The sequence below is a fragment of the Rhinopithecus roxellana genome, chromosome 8 (genome assembly GCF_007565055.1).
Source record: "Rhinopithecus roxellana isolate Shanxi Qingling chromosome 8, ASM756505v1, whole genome shotgun sequence".
Classification (NCBI taxonomy): Eukaryota; Metazoa; Chordata; class Mammalia; order Primates; family Cercopithecidae; genus Rhinopithecus; species Rhinopithecus roxellana.
In genome coordinates this window covers 109,005,679-109,024,017 of record NC_044556.1, presented here as the reverse complement: position 1 = coordinate 109,024,017, position 18,339 = coordinate 109,005,679, and the positions used below count along the sequence as shown (strand labels likewise).

General features: G+C 38.8%; 1 protein-coding gene across 4 annotated transcripts in view; it reads right to left on the bottom strand.

The window, feature by feature from the left end:
• Window positions 1-18,339, bottom strand: part of CATSPERE (catsper channel auxiliary subunit epsilon) — a 162,151-nt gene that overhangs the window by 49,235 nt on the left and 94,577 nt on the right. For all 4 annotated transcript variants that reach the window (XM_010353277.2, XM_010353278.2, XM_010353279.2 and 1 more), the window contains 6 exons: window positions 12,850-12,908; window positions 10,376-10,451; window positions 5,641-5,693; window positions 2,467-2,517; window positions 755-788; window positions 605-684 (listed from right to left, as the gene is read on the bottom strand). In XM_010353277.2, coding sequence (XP_010351579.1) covers window positions 605-684; window positions 755-788; window positions 2,467-2,517; window positions 5,641-5,693; window positions 10,376-10,451; window positions 12,850-12,908 — 353 coding nt within the window. The remainder of the gene's footprint in view (window positions 1-604; window positions 685-754; window positions 789-2,466; window positions 2,518-5,640; window positions 5,694-10,375; window positions 10,452-12,849; window positions 12,909-18,339) is intronic.

Here is an 18,339-nt window from a genome sequence, read left to right as displayed (position 1 = left end):
GCCTGTAGTCCCAGCTACTCGGGAGGCTGAGGCAGGAGAATGGCGTGAACCCGGGAGGCGGAGCTTGCAGTGAGCCAAGATCACGCCGCTGCACTCCAGCCTGGGCCACAGAGCGAGACTCAGTCTCAAAAAAAAAAAAAAAAAAAAAAAAAAAAAAAAAATCAACCTAGGGATAATATTTTTGAAATGACCTCAATGTACTTGTTGGCAATCTAGTTTCTTTCCTGATAAGCTTTCACTTATCATTGGCTTGTGGAAAGAGAAGTTATATCACCTGGGGAAGGTAGTTCCTACCAAACAGGCAGGGGTGCTGGTGGGAGCCTGGGGAGATATTCAGAGCGGGTAAAGCAAGGGCTTCCCTGGGTCGGCAGGCTCTCAGCTCTCTTACCCACTGAAATTTCAGCTGCCAGACGGTAACGTCCCTCAACATGCAGGGACCATCACAGCCCAGCTTTGTATAACTTGTACTGAAAACTAAGTCTCGCATATATTGAATAGAGTCAAAAATACGTGTTGTTAGATGCATGATCGATTAGTCTTGTTTTCACACTCTTAGTTTGAAACTGTCAATATAAGTTAAAAATGTTGATGAGAATATACTTACAATTGAACCACAGGTTGAAACTTTTCTGTGAAGTCAAGCCTCAGAGGGCAGCCATATTTTTTCCAAATATATCTTACTTTCTAGAAAAGGAAAAATACTTGAGTGATTTTATATATTTGGTCCATTGACAAAATTTTATAGTTTTCTTACCAAGTTTTTAGATGGCTGATGCCTCAGATATGACCTGTAAAAAAGACATTCCTCATTATTTATTTCTCGTTCCTATTTTCAGACTTAAAAACTAAACCCGTGACTTTGTTTAGGTAAGAGGTATCACAAAGGTCAAACAGATAAATATAATTATGAAATACTGAGCACTCACTATGTTTCAGGCACTTTCTACACATATTTACAAACATATTAACACGCTCTTACAACAGCTAAGGTGTGAATTACTGTCCTCTCTTTGTAGATCTGGTACTATTCTCAGAAACTGCATGAAACTCATTCCAGGCTACAGACCTTGCTTTACTACTGAGCAGGATATGTGACGATAAAGCCCATGTTCGTTGGGCTGTTCCAATGCAGTTCTCTCCAGAATATTAACAGATGAAAGAATAGGATACTTCAGAATCAGTAACAATAGATGTGTATTTTAAAACTTCAGATATTTCCTAATTTAGATTTCTCACTAGAGTGGAATGCTTCATGTTCATGAACTCAAGGACTTATTCCTTCAAAATCACCTCCCCCACATTCCCTGTCTTCTCAGTCCTCATACTTGAATCACTGTTACCAGCCACATGTTCTATATATGTTACCATGTGGCAGGAAACAGACTCAGGAAACCCCCATCACAGTGACACAGTCTATTTCATATTCTTGCCTTTCAGGCGCAGCTGCCACCTAGACACTAAAAGGTGGTGTCCTCATCAACTATTAAACATTTTCTTCTCATCCTTGTATTTTACCAACGGCTTTCACTAAGCATTGCAACCTGGAGCATCTCGGCTGGGCCACTCTCCACCCTACCTTAATGAATGAAATCACTTAAAGAATGTGCCTACTGGCTAAACATTCTTTCATTTATTTTAATTAATAAATTATTGTTTTAAATAATAAATTTCGAATTTTAATTAATAAATTTCACAGCTTTTTCAAAGATGCTTGTAAATATTTCAGAGGCTGTGGACTTCTATATTTTGACAGTCTAATAAATATTTAACATTTTAAAAATGAAGATCTTTATCTGACAAAGGTAAAAGTCAAATTTTGTTTAGTTATATGTTTAATACAGCACATTATTAAAAATAAATATGCATACAATTAAATATAAAATCTAGAAAAAAGTTCAGTTAGAATATTTGATGTCAGGACTTTCCGGGTAAATATATTACTTCTAACGAGCTGAACTACAGTCTTGTAGAATTTGAGCCACCATGCCCGGCTAGTTTTTTGTATTTTTAGTAGAAATGGGGTTTCACCATGTTGGCCAGGCTGGTCTTGAACTCTTGACCTCAGGTGATCCATCTGCCTCCGCCTCCCAAAGTGCTGAGATTACAGGCATGAGCCACTGCACCTGGCTTCAGTCATGTAGAATTTGAGAATAAGTATGTAGGCAAAAAAAATTCTTGTATGTCTTCCTTAAATTACAGGGAGCAATATGAGATTTGAGACTACATATATGTAAATGGTGTTTGCTTTGTTTATCCAATTAAATTGAAGGGGGAGACTGACTCTCTTGTATGTTTCAGGAAAGTTAATTATACCATCTACACATTTTGCTTAATGAAAAAACTGACTGCACAGTGTCAAGCCAAACATATGGATGCTAATAATAATCCACTGAATAAGTACTGATTGTAAAGTATTGGTACTATGTTAATATAAAACTCAGTGCTTATGTTAAAAAAATTTCTTACTTTTCAATCACGTATGAAAAATCATGGTGATGACATTCTTTTTTACTAAATCTACAAAAAACAAAACATAATGAAGTTGTAATATCATTTCTTAAATATCTGCACACATTTAATCATTTAACTCATTGATTCTCAAACTGGAGAGTGTCACAGAATCATCATTTACTGAATTAGAATCTCTGGTTAGTGTGTGGCCTTAGCATTTCTGTTTTTAAAACATCAGTTTCATAAATGTTTCAGGAGATACCAGAATTTGAAATCTACTGATTTATCTCTTATATTTGATACGTGCTTATTAAAAATTTATAGCAAATGCAGGGCTTTGGGAGAGGTTGCTCAAAAGATGGACAATTTCAATTAGATAAGAGGGTAAGTTCCAAGAGATCTATTGTACAACACGGTGACTTTAGTTCATGATATATTGTATTCTTGAAAAATGCAAAGAGAGTAGACGTGAAGTGTTTCCTCACCACCAAAATGATAACTATGTGAGGTAATACATATGTTAACTAGCTAGATTCAGTCACTCCACAATGTATTTTAAAACATCATGTGGTACCTGCTAAATACATATAATTTTATCTGTCAATTCAAAACAAAAACCCAAAACTCCCCAACACAGAAAGAAACAAGAGTTGGCAAGGAAGCAGAGAAATTGGGACCCATATATATTGCTGGTGATAATGTAAAACAGTGCAGCTGCTATGGAAAACAGCTTGGAGGTTCCTTAACAAGTTAAACATAGGATTACCATACAACCTAGCAATTCCACTCCCAGGTACATACCCACGATAATTCAAAACGGGTGTTCAAACAAACACTTGTAAACAAATATTCATAGCTGTACTATTCACAAAAGCCAGAAGGTAGAAACATCCCAAATATCCATGAACTGCTGGATGGTTAAACAAAATGTGGTATATCCATTCAATGGAATATTACTCAGCCATAAAAGGGAAGGAAGGACTAATATATGCCTGTTGAACCTCAAAAACACACTAAGTGAATGTAGCTGGACACAAAAGGTCATATATTGTAGGATTCCATTTATATGAAATATTCAGAGCAGCAAATCCCTAGAGATTATGGTTTTGAGACAGCAGATTGTGGTTGGCAGGGGCTGGGGGAAATGGAGAATGGGAAATGACTGCTAACTGGGTAAAGAGTTTCCTTTTGGGGTGACAAAAATATTGTAGAACTAGATAGTGGTGCTAGCTGTACAACATTGTGAAGGTACTTAATTCCACTGAATTGTATACTTTAGAATGGTAAATTTATATTATATGAATTTCATCACACTTTTTAAAAAACTGCCATGGTAAAACACACACATGCACACACAAACAAAAATAAAAACTCATAGAAAATCTATCAAAATGAAAACAAATTTCTTTGGACTGTTTTATTAGACGTAAACTTTTTTTAAACACAAGATTTCTAGTTGCTACTATTGTGCAGGTAAGGAGTTATTTTACAGATTAACATAATTTCTAGTTAGGGTTCGCAAGACAGAAGGCTATAATGGTCGTTGTAATTATAGGAGTTTTTAGTTGGGTAAATTATTCATCTGACCATTTTAGCTGGCTGCTTCCCGTGGAACTTAGAAAGAACCCTTGTCACCACCATTTTTAGATAGATGTTGGAAGTCTAGACCATCCTTCACCCTGAACCCAAATTGGACTCCAAGAGTTGACAACTCTCCTTCAGTGACAAGTCTCCTGGCTCTCCAGAAGTATTTTGGACCCCATGCTATTCCAGGTCTCCCGTGGTGACTGTAAAAACCATAGGCCCACTGCAACCTGAGCCCAAGATATTAGAGCTTTTAGGGTTCCAGGGAAGTGGATCATTGACTAAGAGGCCCAGAGTAAGGTCCTAAAATCCGTGTTTTCAAAACATGTTCTCCAAGTGATTTTGATGAGTAACTGAGCTTGATAATTATTATTTGGACCCTTCTAGAAACAGACTGCTTCAAGCTGCTTTCCATCTCACTTTAGAAGGAAATCGGGCCTGAGAAGGAATTCTGAATGCAGTGGTACTGGGAACTGGTAACATGTTTACACCAGTTATTCTCAAACGTTAGTGCCCCTTGTAATCTCCTGGAAATTTTGTTAAAATGCAGATTTTGATTCAGCAGGTGTGGGATGAGACCTGAGAATCTGCATTTCTAACAAGTTCTCAGGTGATGCCAGTGTTGGTCCATAGGCCATGCTCTAAGGAGCAAAGATGTAAATCATCCCTGAAATAGGATGATACCGGCTGTATAAATCAGCTAGCCTTTTTGCATTTCCTGGGAAAGGAATTACGGGTGCAAAGATGTTAGCAAATGCAAATTTAGGAAATGATGAATGAGATGCAAATACTTATCAATCCAGCAATTGATTATTACAACTCAGTAATAATTAAAAGATTATGAGAACGACAGAGGAGCAGACACTTGCTTTGGATGTGAGCAAGTCATTTCATCAATACTCAGATAAAGTCAATGTTCCCCTACTCTCACTCCTAACTGAAGGAAAGGAATCTCCATAAATTTCTGTCTCTGTTATACATGTAGCCTCAGCTAAACAGATTTGTGTATGCTGCCTTTGATTTTCTCCCATGTAGAAGAAAGAGCGCTATGGTGAATGGAAGGCACGGTGTCCAACGCGCTTCATCGTGAACCATATCAGCACTGACACAGTTCACACGTTGGGATTCTCTGGGGCATCACTGAGGTTCTGCTAGGCTTGTTCTAAGAAATTTCCCATAGAAAATGGTGCAGAAACTGAGGCTTCTCTGATATGGGTGTAAGCAGTTCTCTGATGGAAATGAAATTATAACTGGTTTGAGAAGGATGGAAAACAGGTGTTTCTCCCTCCTATGTTTCTGGGAATGAGCCGTAGACTGAAGAATTGAGACAGGCAACCGTGAAGGATAGAAACTGGCTTACTAAAAGGGAAGGTGGAGAAAAAATGCTGGTAATAGAGAAAGAGGCTAATTATTTTTATTTTTAGTATGATTCAAATGTAGTATTTGGCAAAAGTTTAAACCAATTGAATCTAGGCATGAACGTCAATTCAGTTTTGGATCTCGTTGTGAATGTGTCAGTCATTAGGCTATTATTACTATGAATTATTAAGTTTATCATTTGTTTTAAAACTTAAAGAGTAACAGGTCAAATGGAAATATACTTACCCTTTAACTGCAATGAATTTTTTATCATCACAGCCAACAGCTATCTGGAACACCTAAAATGAAGTAACTTAGGTAGTGAGTTCAGCAGTTCTGATTCATATGATCTAAAATATTATGACAGCTAAAACCAATTACATTTTCGATTTAAAATAATAACTTTAAAATCTAGGGTTCTCTTATACTACTGCTCTGCACTGTTTTCTTCCTCTTTCCTTGATCACTTTTTTTCTCTGCTTCCTTTTGTCTTTACTGCTCAGTGAGGCCCAAAGGTTGGGTCTCTCCTTTCTTACATTTGTATCTCAGGGAACTGATCCAAAGTCATCTTTTTTTTGAGATGGAGTCTTGTTCTGTCGCCCAGGCTGCAGTGCAGTGGTGCGATCTTGGCTCACTGCAACCTCTGCCTCCCGAGTTCAAGCAATTTTCCTGCCTCAGCCTCCCAAGTAGCTGGGATTATAGGCATGCACCACCACACCCAGCTAATTTTGTGTTTTTATTAGAGACAGGGTTTCACCATGTTGGTCAGGTTGGTCTCAAATTCCTGACCTCAGGTAATCCACCCCTTTCTGCCTCCCAAAGTGCTGGGATTACAGGTGGGAGCCACCATGCCCGGCCCAAACTCATCTTTTACCTGCTTCTCTACAACCATCACTATCAACTCCCTACTTCCAGTATGTACCTCTGACTCAGCTGGCAGGTTTCTATAATCCGTCCAGCTACTAATCTGACTTTCTGTTTTCACTTTTGTAGACCAGTAATTTCTAAGGGTACTAAGCATCACGTGAAACAGCATCTCACAATCGTTATTCCTCCTGTAAGCAGCAATAACTGTATTCAAAGGAGCACTGGCCACAGGCTAATTAACAAGTAAACCACTGTCCTCATTTTATGGATGTTTAATCGAAACATTACTCATAATTGCTTTTTTAAAGAAATGCACATACATGCTTTGTTTGAAAACAAATGACCTGTGGATCCTATAGCTTTGTTTGTTAACAGAGCCCACGCTTCTCCGTAAGTCAACTTTGGGATACAGTGGAGAAAGGCAAGTGCAAAATCAAACAATGGCATCATATAGACAGGCCGTGCCATGGTGCCTTGTTTCATGGGCTAGAAATGCCCAAGAAGGGCATTTGATATGGAAAGGCTCACTGTCAACCAAATAAAATCCCACTAGAATCTGATGCAATAAATATATTGCATCTATTCCCAAATGTACCTCTACTGTTAGTAGCAATTTTTACCTTCTCTTTTTAACAGATTCAATACTTTTGCAGTAAGAACAGGGTAGAATGAATATTATACACAAAAATTAAAATAGAATTTCATGGAACTTTACTAAGAAGATAGGTTATATCTGGTAGCTGGAATGCATTATATCTAAAGATGAGACTATTAGCTTCATTAAAGCTCAGTTATTAGGAAAATGAACTGCTGCAAAATATCTTACCCTGCTTGTAATGCTTAGATACATGTTGCTTAAAAATAATATACGGGTTCCATGGAACTAAAATACAATTAATTACTATACAGACATTAAAGGGAGGCTTACAGAGATAGTGAGAGTTAAAGTGAATGAATGCTTCATTTATAAGACCTGTCAATTTTCCAGGCAGAGAGTCATGGCTTCTTGTAACCAGGGTCCTGGTTCTCCTTCCACTGGGATACCTACTTCCATTTGCACCCGGCTCCAGGACCCCTGCCCTTCCAGCAGGCTGTCTCAGTAGGGTCCACACACTTGTGTTCTGCCTTACGCATGTCCTCGGATATTGCACATTTCCACAAAGCAAATCTGGAAAAACTCTAATACTCCCTACCCTATAAGAAGGACTTGGCGGTCCGGAGGGTGGGGATAGAAGAATGATGTCCAGCCAAGTTTGGTGGCCTGAAAGAGTTGACCCTGCTCAACCAAGACCTTTCAGTCTTCATTTCAAAGGCATGCTCCACAGTGGGAGTTCATGGATTTTATTTCCTGGACCACTTGATTTCATGCACAGGGCCTGATTTGTTCTCCCAACCATTCTACCCGCAGTCCTCACCACCCACCATCATGAAATCTTTGCTTTCCTGATCAGAATCATTGGCCTGCCCTTTATCTTTACTAAATTACCTATATAAGGGTTGACAAAGGTTCTTAAATCTATCATAGTCAGGACCCGCCGTCGCTTGATGATCTCATTTGCAATATTTCTTCTCTTCCTTGTCCTAGCTGAAAAAAATCACCCCAAGCCTCAGGATCAACAACCATGGCTAGGATTAAAAATGTGAGTTAACCTGTAGGTGGCTATTGAAAAGGAGTTGCAGGTATAGTGTGGGGAGCATGAATGATCCTGTTTTCTAGAGTACCTACTGCTGCAGGGCTGACATATTCCCCAGAACTGGACACCTAATTAGAGATTCTGACATATAGCCTAAATGACAACATTTCTCCTCAGTGCAGAGACGGAGCCGGACAGCTCCTGCCTTAACCAAGAGTCGGACACAGCGTATTTCTTCTAACCAGACAGATTAACTGACCTGAGACAGGCCCTCAACACAAATGCTGTTAGATAATGCACTGGACAATGTTGCAGTCATCCGTCCCTGGGAAAATTCATCTCAGAAGGATTTACTAAGGCCCTCTGGGGGCTGGCCTGCATTGCTGCATTTCCAGTTCTTGGTGCATGGTTAAAAAATGAGATGCAGTCTTGTTGGAGCTCCCAGTTCTATTTGCTGCTCTGCTGCAGGCTCTGAACACTAAATGACAAAGACAACAGGCTCCTATTCAAATAGCGCAGTCCATGTCCATTGGGTCTAGCAGGTTTAGCAAGGGCCTAACTTCACCCAGTGGGATTAGTCTGTAGGCCATGGTTCTGTGTATACACAGAGCTGGGCCCTGTGTCTCTACAATATTTATCTGGGAGGCTGATGGCTTGATAAGCCATGAGTATGGGAGCACAAGGAAGGGACCTTATGGCTGAAGGCATATTACGCAGTTGTGTACACGTTTTGATTTCCTTGACTGATTAGAGGACCTGCCTCTACAAGGCCACATTTTTCTGTTGCCTGAAAGGGCTACTGCATCTTTCTTCATTCTATTTCAGTGGGTAGGTCAGGACAAACCACCTGCATTGGACACAGAGGATGGCTAGATTTGTCCTGTCCTTGTCTGCAGGATACCAAAGAGGAAACAGAAGGAAGAAACCAGTATATTAGATAATGACTATGTAATAGGCATTGTTTTAGGTACTTTACATGAATAATCTCATTTAATACTCTTGACAACCCCATAAGATAGATGGTACATTTTCCCTTTTACAAATGAGGCAGCTGAGGCTCAGAGTAAGTAGCCAACCCAAGCCAGTGGGTGGTAGAGCATGGACCCGAACTCGGGTTAGAGGAATCTGATTTTGTAATGCTTTGGCTGGGCAGGATAGAATGAATAGGGATCCCTAAAAAGATCTATAGATTAGAGAGGGCTAGAAGAAACCACGGTGCTTCGGGAAGGCATCCATAAAGGAAGAGGGTAAAAGCAGTTAAAGATAGAAACTGCAGACCTAGGCTAGGGCAGGAACTTGCTAGGTTGTGGCTGTTACTTCCTACATGGATTAAGCTGGCATGTGGTAGGCAGACAGGGGAGTTGTTGGTGTGCACCTGCAGGTGATTTCCTGGGGAAGCAGTGTGTGTCCACAGTGCTCAAGGATGGATCACGTCTGCCTCAGTTCAAGGGTCCCTCTAAATGTATGGAACCTCGCCCTGGTAGGAACACAGGTTTCTCACGCTTGGGTTCTGAATGGGAGAGGGCAGGTCCTATTTTGCTTTGTATTCCCCATATGTAACACAATGCCTGGTATACAGTAGGTGCTCCATATATGTTTATTGAATGTCAGGCTGAGAAGTAATAGAGAGAGGAGACAAGTGTGAAATATAGACTCAAAGGAGGTGGGGTTGTTAAGAATTTAGGTTTAATTTCACAATAATATAATAGTATATAATATAATAATAAAAATGTTCAGTTACCTGAACACCCTGACACTATTTCATTCCTCCATGCCTTTTCCTGGAATGTTTTTGCACCTGCCTGTTGAACTTCTACTCATTCATCACTGGTCATTTTGTGTATCCCTTTCTTTTCACCTTTCCCCTCCCAATCTCAGTCAACTTCCTTAGTTTACTTTCCTCTGGGCTGTTTGAGAACTGTGTATACCACGTTCTCTTAAGCTAGTTTATGTTTACCTCTAGGGAAGGTACTCTGTCTTTTTATTTTTGTAACTGCCATTACTGAGTACATAGACTGACACACAGCAACACTGAGTAGGCATACAATAAACTTTTAAAACTGAATAAATGATTTTTCTTTTTTTAAAATTATGAATAAATGATTTTTTGAAGAAATAAGTGCAGGATAAATATGGATGTGGCCCGCAGTCTCTTCTTTGACAAACCATATCCAACTTTTGTCATTCCCACTTATTTTCAGTTTTCCTTCACACAATTTTATATATCTTCATAACTTCAGGAACCAATGGTTTTACTTTTTTGTATGTGTTGATATATCCCACTTTAGACAATAAACTCACAGAGGGCAGAAATCTTCTGTCTTCAAAATGAAGTGAGGCTATCCTTACAGTGGAACATTCCACAGAGTTGCTAAGTAATAGGAGGGTGGTATTGTATGGAGGTACTTTATGCATTATTTGGTTGACCACCTATACATTCTTGAAGTAAAATATTTGGGTCTTCAACCCATGTCACTTACCTTTTGGGCTATTGGACATGTTTTTGAATATTCACTAGGCCGAAGTTGAACCATCACAAGACCTGTGTTGTTGTGTCTAGGAGAAACAATCCGTGCAGGTTATTGTCTCATATGATAGAAACAATTTGTGCAGGTTATTGTCTTATATGAGAGACAGGCATGACACTGTCTTTCTGTAGAGCAAGTGCAAAGTCCCAGGTACATGGTGTGATTGACCTCCCACGCGAATTTCTAGAGGCCTGGAGGATGGTGCTGCTGGTAACAGTTCTCTGCTTCTGCTAAGGCAGCTCTGCATGCTGGTCCTATTGTAAAGTTGCTCCCACCTCATGGTATCCCATGTTTTGGCCACCATAGGGTTAATGCGATGGGAAACAGAAATGAGCATCCTACCAGCATTTCAACCACCCTATTTCATTAACGCCGTCCCTGCGTAATGGGGTTTTGCTGCTGACCTGCCTGAAGGTGGCAGCCACTGTGTGGGTTCCTCCTCTGGCTCCTACCCATTTTCCCCTCATATTAATACCTTTGGAGCAATAAAGAATGAGTTGTAAAATTAGTTTTCTGAGCCACATTAAGCTGTGTAATATGATCTGACTGGGACTGAAAGCTAGGTCAGATAGAATACCTTTCTCCACTATGAAGTGCGCATGAATCATTTTGTGTTCAGGCAAAATGTGAGGGCTAAAAAAAATAATAGAAGAAGAAAATGTGAAAGTTTGATTTATACCTACACCTGCTAAGGTTTTTCTTGTCAAAAAAAAAAAAAAAAAAAAATGAGGACAAACAAAGACAAAAAAATATCCTGGGCAATTTTATGTGTATTCTATGGCAATGTAAATCTTAGTAAATATCCACAAAACCAAAAATATCCTAGACCATTAGGAGCGTAAAGAGAAGTTGGTGGGTGAAAGGGAAAGGAAGGAATTGAGCCTCTCCTGGCTAAGGAGTCTAAAGCAGCATTTTCTCCCTACCCTTCCTGATCAGTCTCTGTCACTGATATGTATATGTGTGTGTGTGTGTGTGTGTATAAATATAAAAATAACATATATACATATAATATAAATAACATATATACACACATATATATTAAATATATATAAAATTCTGTTTTCTTTTCTTCATAGCACTTACCAGTATTTGGAATTACTTATTTGATGATTGGTTGTTTTCCCACTGGAGAATGGGTTCCATGACACTAGAACTTCATCTTTCTCATTTACCCTGTATTTTAAATACCTAGACAGTGCTTGGCATAAAGCAGGTAGTCAAACTCATTTGGAATAGCACCAGACTAAAGAAACATGGATCCTTCCTGCCGGGCGCAGTGGCTCATGCCTGTAATCCCAGCACTTTGGGAGGCTGAGGCGGGTGGATCACCTGAGGTTGGGAGTTCGAGACCAGCCTGACCAACATGGATAAACCCCATCTCTACTAAAATTATAAAATTAGGCCAGGTATGGTGGTGGATGCCTGTAATCCCAGCTACTTGGGATACTGAGGCAGGAGAATCACTTGAACCTGCGAGGCAGAGGTTGCAGTGAGCTGAGATTGTGCCACTGCACTCCAGCCTGGGTGACAGAGCGAGACTCCATCTCCAAAAAAACAAAAGAAAAATTGATTTTTTCTAGGGAAAATATGCTATTTTTTCAAGAAAATCCTTCAAGACTGTAATGATAGCCATAGGAATGCCTTCACACAGAAGTCCATGTTGGTTGTCTTCCTCCAGGTAGCGTAGCTGCTACCTTACTGCAGGAGTCAAAGAAAGCATTTTATCTGGCTCTATGCATAAAGAGTTTCTGTGATATCAGAGTTCTTGTTTTTGCTAGTGATGGTATGTGGAAACTTTGAGATGGGAACTAGTGATAAAACATGCTTGAAAATTATACAATTAAGAAATAGCCCTTTTTGGCCGGGTGCAGTGGCTCAAGCCTGTAATCCCAGCACTTTGGGAGGCCGAGACAGGCAGATCACGAGGTCAGGAGATCGAGACCATCCTGGCTAACACGGTGAAACCCCGTCTCTACTAAAAATACAAAAAACTAGCCGGGTGAGGTGGTGGTCGCCTGTAGTCCCAGCTACTCCGGAGGCTGAGGCAGGAGAATGGCGTAAACCCGGGAGGCGAAGCTTGCCGTGAGCTGAGATCCGGCCACTGCACTCCAGCCTGGGAGACAGAGCCAGACTCTGTCTCAAAAACAAAACAAAAAAAAAAAAAAAAAAAGAAATAGCCCTTTTTTTGCATCTTCATTTGGATGAATGAGAACTTCAGATAGGTCCTGTTTCTTATTACATTACAAGGAGTATTTTACATTTTATACAGTTAAATATTAATTTTACATCTATCCAGACATTGAAAGGAATTTGAAATTTGAATATTTAAAAGAATATGAGGCCATTTAAATAAAAGAACACCCACAAATCCATAACCTGAGTAGCATTTTTGATACTGAGAAAGTTCTTTTAAAAGTTATACTTACTGCATCTCGAAGTAATCATATATTCCCTCATAATCTACATTCTGATAAAATGTTACTGTCTGAAAAAAGAAAATTTAAAATTTATGTAAAGCAAGGAAATTGGGGGTGGTGATCCCACTTTAGTAGCACATGGCTTTCCACATCTAGGCACGCAAAATGCCTTCATTAGGGCATGTAATGATGTTGATCACTTGTAAGTCATCAACAAGATTGACTGGTGGATAGACAGGTGCATAGATATGTAATAAAGCAAGTATAATAAAATATTAATGTACATAGTGGGTATAGATATAGAGCTGTTAAATGTAAAATTCTTTCAACTTTTCTATATGTTTGACATTTTCCATAATAAAATGTTGCAAAATTATAATATAAATTGAATTCATAGCCTCACCAAGAATCTCACATAAAAGTAATTCTACCTCATAGAAATGTTTATATGTGCTTTTCAGGAGGTGTATACTAAAATATTCATTGTAACATTATTCAGAATAGCCCCCAAATAGAAACAGACCAATGTTCATCAACAGTAAAATGGCTACGGATATCTCGTAGTACATTCATACGGAGGGACACAATAGGTCAGTGAGTATGAATGAATGCCAGCTACAGAAAACAACATGGACTTTCTTTTTTTTTTTTGAGATGGAGTCTCTCTCTGTCGCCCAGGCTGGAGTGCAGTGGCCGGATCTCAGCTCACGGCAAGCTCCGCCTCCCGAGTTCACGCTATTCTCCTGCCTCAGCCTCCGGAGTAGCTGGGACTACAGGCGCCCACCACCTCGCCCAGCTAGTTTTTTGTATTTTTTAGTAGAGACGGGGTTTCACTGTGTTAGCCAGGATGGTCTCGATCTCCTGACCTCGTGATCCGCCTGTCTCGGCCTCCCAAAGTGCTGGGATTACAGGCTTGACAACATGGACTTTCATAAGCATCATATTCAAAGACAAAAGCAAGACAAAAATACAATATATGTAGATATTTATGGATGGATGTGTGTATATAATATATATGCAATGATTCCATTCATATGAAGTTCAAAAATAGATAAAGCTTAGCTATATTAGTGATGCACATGTAGGTGGTGAAACTATTAAGAAAAGTGAGGAAATTATTATTATTATTATTTGAGATAGAGTTTCACTCTTGTCACCCAGGCTGCAGTGCAATGGCGCAATCTCAGCTCACTACAACCTCCACCTCCCAGGTTCAAGCGATTCTCCTGCCTCAGTCTCCCGAGTAGCTGGGATTACAGGTACCTGCCACCACGCCCAGTCAATTTTTGTAGTTTTAGTAGAGACAGGGTTTCACCATGTTGGTCAGGCTCATCTTGAATTCCTGACCTCAGCGATTTGCCCGCCTCGGCCTCCCAAAGTGCTGGGATTACAGGTGTGAGCCATGGCGCCTGGCCAAAAAGTAAGGAAATTGTTACCACAAAAGTCAGACTAATGTTTAACTTGGAAAAGGAGACAATTCTGATAAGGGAAAACACACAGGAGGGCTTTGGGTACTTCTGATGTTATATATTTTTTTTACTTGAATGGTGATTACATGGGTGTTTGGTTTATAATAATCTGCTAAATTATGCATAAATGTTTTATTTACTTTTGTATGTGGCTGTTATATTCATTTGTAAAAAAACGAATGATTAGCTATGATGCTTAGCATCATACTAGCCAATAATTAGTCTGTGAAGTTACAGTGACCCAGTCCGCATTATATAAGCAAGGTGCTTTCATAATACTATTGTACTTCATTGAGCCTAAATTGCTATAGGATGTAAGACTCATCCTGATTTCAGAGATGTTAAATGTTAAGAAAAAAGTGCCCTATCGAAGAGATCACTTGAGGTCAGGAGTTCAAGACCAGCTTGGCCAACATGGTGAAACCCTGTCTCTACTTAAAAAAAAAAAAAAGTACAAAAATTAGCCAGGCGTGGTGGCATGCACCTGTAATCCCAATTACTCGGGGGGCCGAGACACAAGAATTGCTTCAATCCGAGGAGCAGAGGTTGCAGTGAACCGACATTGTGCCACTGCACTCCAGCCTGGATGACAGAGTGAGAGACCCTGTCTGAAAACAAAACCAAAGTGCCTTAGAATTGATAAAAGATGGTAGTTGTAGTGATGGTAGTAGTAGGAGTACTGGTAATAGTGGTAGTGTTTGTAGTAATGCACACATATAGTACTTACTATGTGCCAGGTGCTTTTCTAAGCCCTTAATGTGTACTAGCTCATTTAATCCTCATAAGAACCTTATGTGTCAAGTTGAAAGAAGAAAAAAAAAATGAGAATAAAAGAACCTTATGAGGTAGGTACTTTCATTACTATTGTTATCCCCAATTTACTGATGAGAGAATTACAGAGAGATTTAAGAACTTGTTCAGTGTCATTTGATAGTAAATGATAGAGACAGTATTTTATTAAAAATGCAAATTTTGTATTTTTGCAAAATGCAACGTTTTATTGCCATTGGTCATTTGTAAATTTTTTATGAGTAACTAGTAGTTTGAAGGTCTGAGTTGCAAATACACAGATAAACAGTAGACCCTTGAACAACACAGGTCTGAACTGTGCAAGTACAGTGACACATGGGATTTTCTGTTTCAATTAGTATACTGAAACTTTTTTGGAGATCTGTGGCAATTTGAAAAAACTCATGGTTGAACCATGTAGCCTAGAATATTGAAAAAATTAAGAAAAAGGTATTTCATGAGTACACAAAACCTATGTGGATACTAGTCTATTTTATCATGTGCTACTATAAAATATATACAGATCTACTATGAAGTTAAAATTTATCAAAACATACACAAACATTTACAGACCACACATGGTGCCATTTGCAGCTGAGAGAAATGCAAACAAATGTAAAGGTGCAGTAATAAACCACAACTGCATGAAATTAATGGCAGTACATGCTGTACTGTGTGATCATTTCACAGCCACCTCCCATTGCTATTGCTGTGAGCTCAAGTGTTGTGAGTATCTGCTTAAAATGCTGTGTGACACTAGTCATCCTGTGGGCAGTTCATCCTTCCAGTAAATTGCATATCACAGCAAAAACTGATCTCTTGTGGTTCTTGCATATTTTTTTTATCATGTTTACTGCAATACTGTAAATCTTAACAACACCATGGGCCCATACAAAGTGTCCCTAGTGATATTGTGGAAGGTGCTTCAAAGCAAAGAAAAGTCATGACATTACAAGAAAATGTTGAACGAGAGAGAAAATCAAAAAACAGAACAAAACAAAAAAAGAGAAATGAAAAAGTTGAATTGATTGATACGCACCTGTGTGTGTGTATATATATATGTATATGCACTTATATATATAACCCGTATATATGTACCTGTATAGATATGTACCTGTGTGTGTATATATATATACATATAATATACATCTGTGTGTGTGTGTATATATATATATATATAGAGAGAGAGAGCTATATATATATATATAGCTGTAGACTGAGGTCTGCAGCTAGGTTGCCCATCATTTCAGAAGATTTATCTTGTAAACAGATAATGTAAAACTTACGGTATTTATAAATACAGTGTAGTATTGTAAATGTGTTTTCTCTTCTTTATGATTTTTTTAATTGCATTTCTTTTCTCTAGCTTACTTTATTGTAAGAATACAGCATATAATACATATAAAAGATGTGTTAATAGGCTGTTTAGGTTAGGCTTCCAGTCAACAGTAGGCTGTTAGTAGTTAAGATTTTGGGGAGTCAAAAGTTATACCATGGTTGGGCATGGTGACTCACACCTGTAATCCCAGCTCTTTGGGAGGCCAAGGCAGGCAGATCACCTGAAATCAGGAATTTGAGACCAGCCTGGCCAACTATGGTGAAACCGTCTCTACTATAAATACAAAAGTTAACTGGGCGAGGTGGCGCACACCCATAGTCTCAGCTACTAAGGAGGCTGAGGCAGGAAGATCGATTGAACCCAGGAGGTGGAGGTTGTGGTGAGCCAAGATCATGCCGCTGCACTCCAGCCTGGGCAACAAGAGCGAAACTCCATCTAAAAAAAAAAAAAACCAATAAAATTTATACCAGATTTTCAACGTGGCAGGGGTTGGTGCCCCAATCCTCACATTGTTCAAGAATCAACTGAATACTATACATCAAATTCTTGGAAAGAAAACCAAGAGTTAAATATATCCTTTTATTTTGGCACATTATCAATCCAGTCCTATTTTATTTATCATACTTTACTTTTTCCCTGTATCATCTTCCCCCATAGTAGGCAGCAATATATCATACATCAAACAACTATGTTTGTGTCCTTGAAAATATACCTTTGGTATCTTTGTATCCTTGAAATATGTATAATGCCTTTTTGTTTGTTATTTATGTGTATGTATTTGTAATATTCATAAATGTTATTACAGTGATAGTGCTATGGTCTGAATGTGTTCCTCTAAAACTTATGTGTTAAAACCTAATCACCAATATGATGGTACTGGAGGTGGGGCCCTTTGGGAGGTGAATAGGTCATGAGGGCAGAGCCTCCTGAATGGGATTAGTGCTTTTATAAAAGAGGCCTCTGAGAGTGGCCTTGCCCCTTCTGCCTTGTGAGGATACAGTGAAAAGACACTGTCTGTGAGGAACGGGCCCTCACCAGAGACCAAGTCTGCTGGCACCTTCATCTTGGACTTCCCAGCCTCCAAAACTGTGAGATAGTAAATTTCTGCTGCTATAAGTGACCTGGTTTGAGTTATTTTTTGCCCAAATGGACTAAGATACATTTCAAATAGTTTCTTATAATTTTCATTCAACTCTGTGTTTGAAGATCTATCCATGAGACTGCATGTAAATCTAAATCCATGTTGTTTCCAAATCTGTTGATGCCAGATTATATGATTATTTAAAATAAGTAATTATATATAATATTATGGATTGATAAAATAAGTATCAAATGAAAGTAGAGTTACTGTTTCCCTGAGAACTAAGTTGATTTTTTTGGAAAATTTTGATAAAGCAAGTCACTGAAGAAATTGCTGAATTAGTAGGTATGAGCAAGGCAATACTAAAAAACTGAAAAAAATTATAAACTTCTAGAGTTTCAGTTGCTTTTCCAGTGCCTTCAAGTATTTTTTCCTTTATCTTAGAGAAACTGAAATAGGAACTCAGAAATGATGCATTATGAGCAAGGTTATACAAGAAAGGAGATGAGGAACTATAGTAAGTGGACCTATTTTAAAGAAAAGGCTTTGGTCCTATATGAAAACTACGTTCACTTAAATTAAAGTAAAATGTTTCACATATATTGGTTTCACTTTTTATGATTCTCTGCTTTCACTGACTTTGGAATTAACTGACCACTTCCAATCCACTGTATCAGATAGCAGGCTCACTATTATACATGCTTAAGGAAGCTGAGCCTAGAAAGGGAAGGTGGGGAACAGAAACCGCCACTTGAGTTACACAGTTTTCAAGAAGAAATTGAAGTAACATGTGAAATACTCACATTATGATATTAATTTGA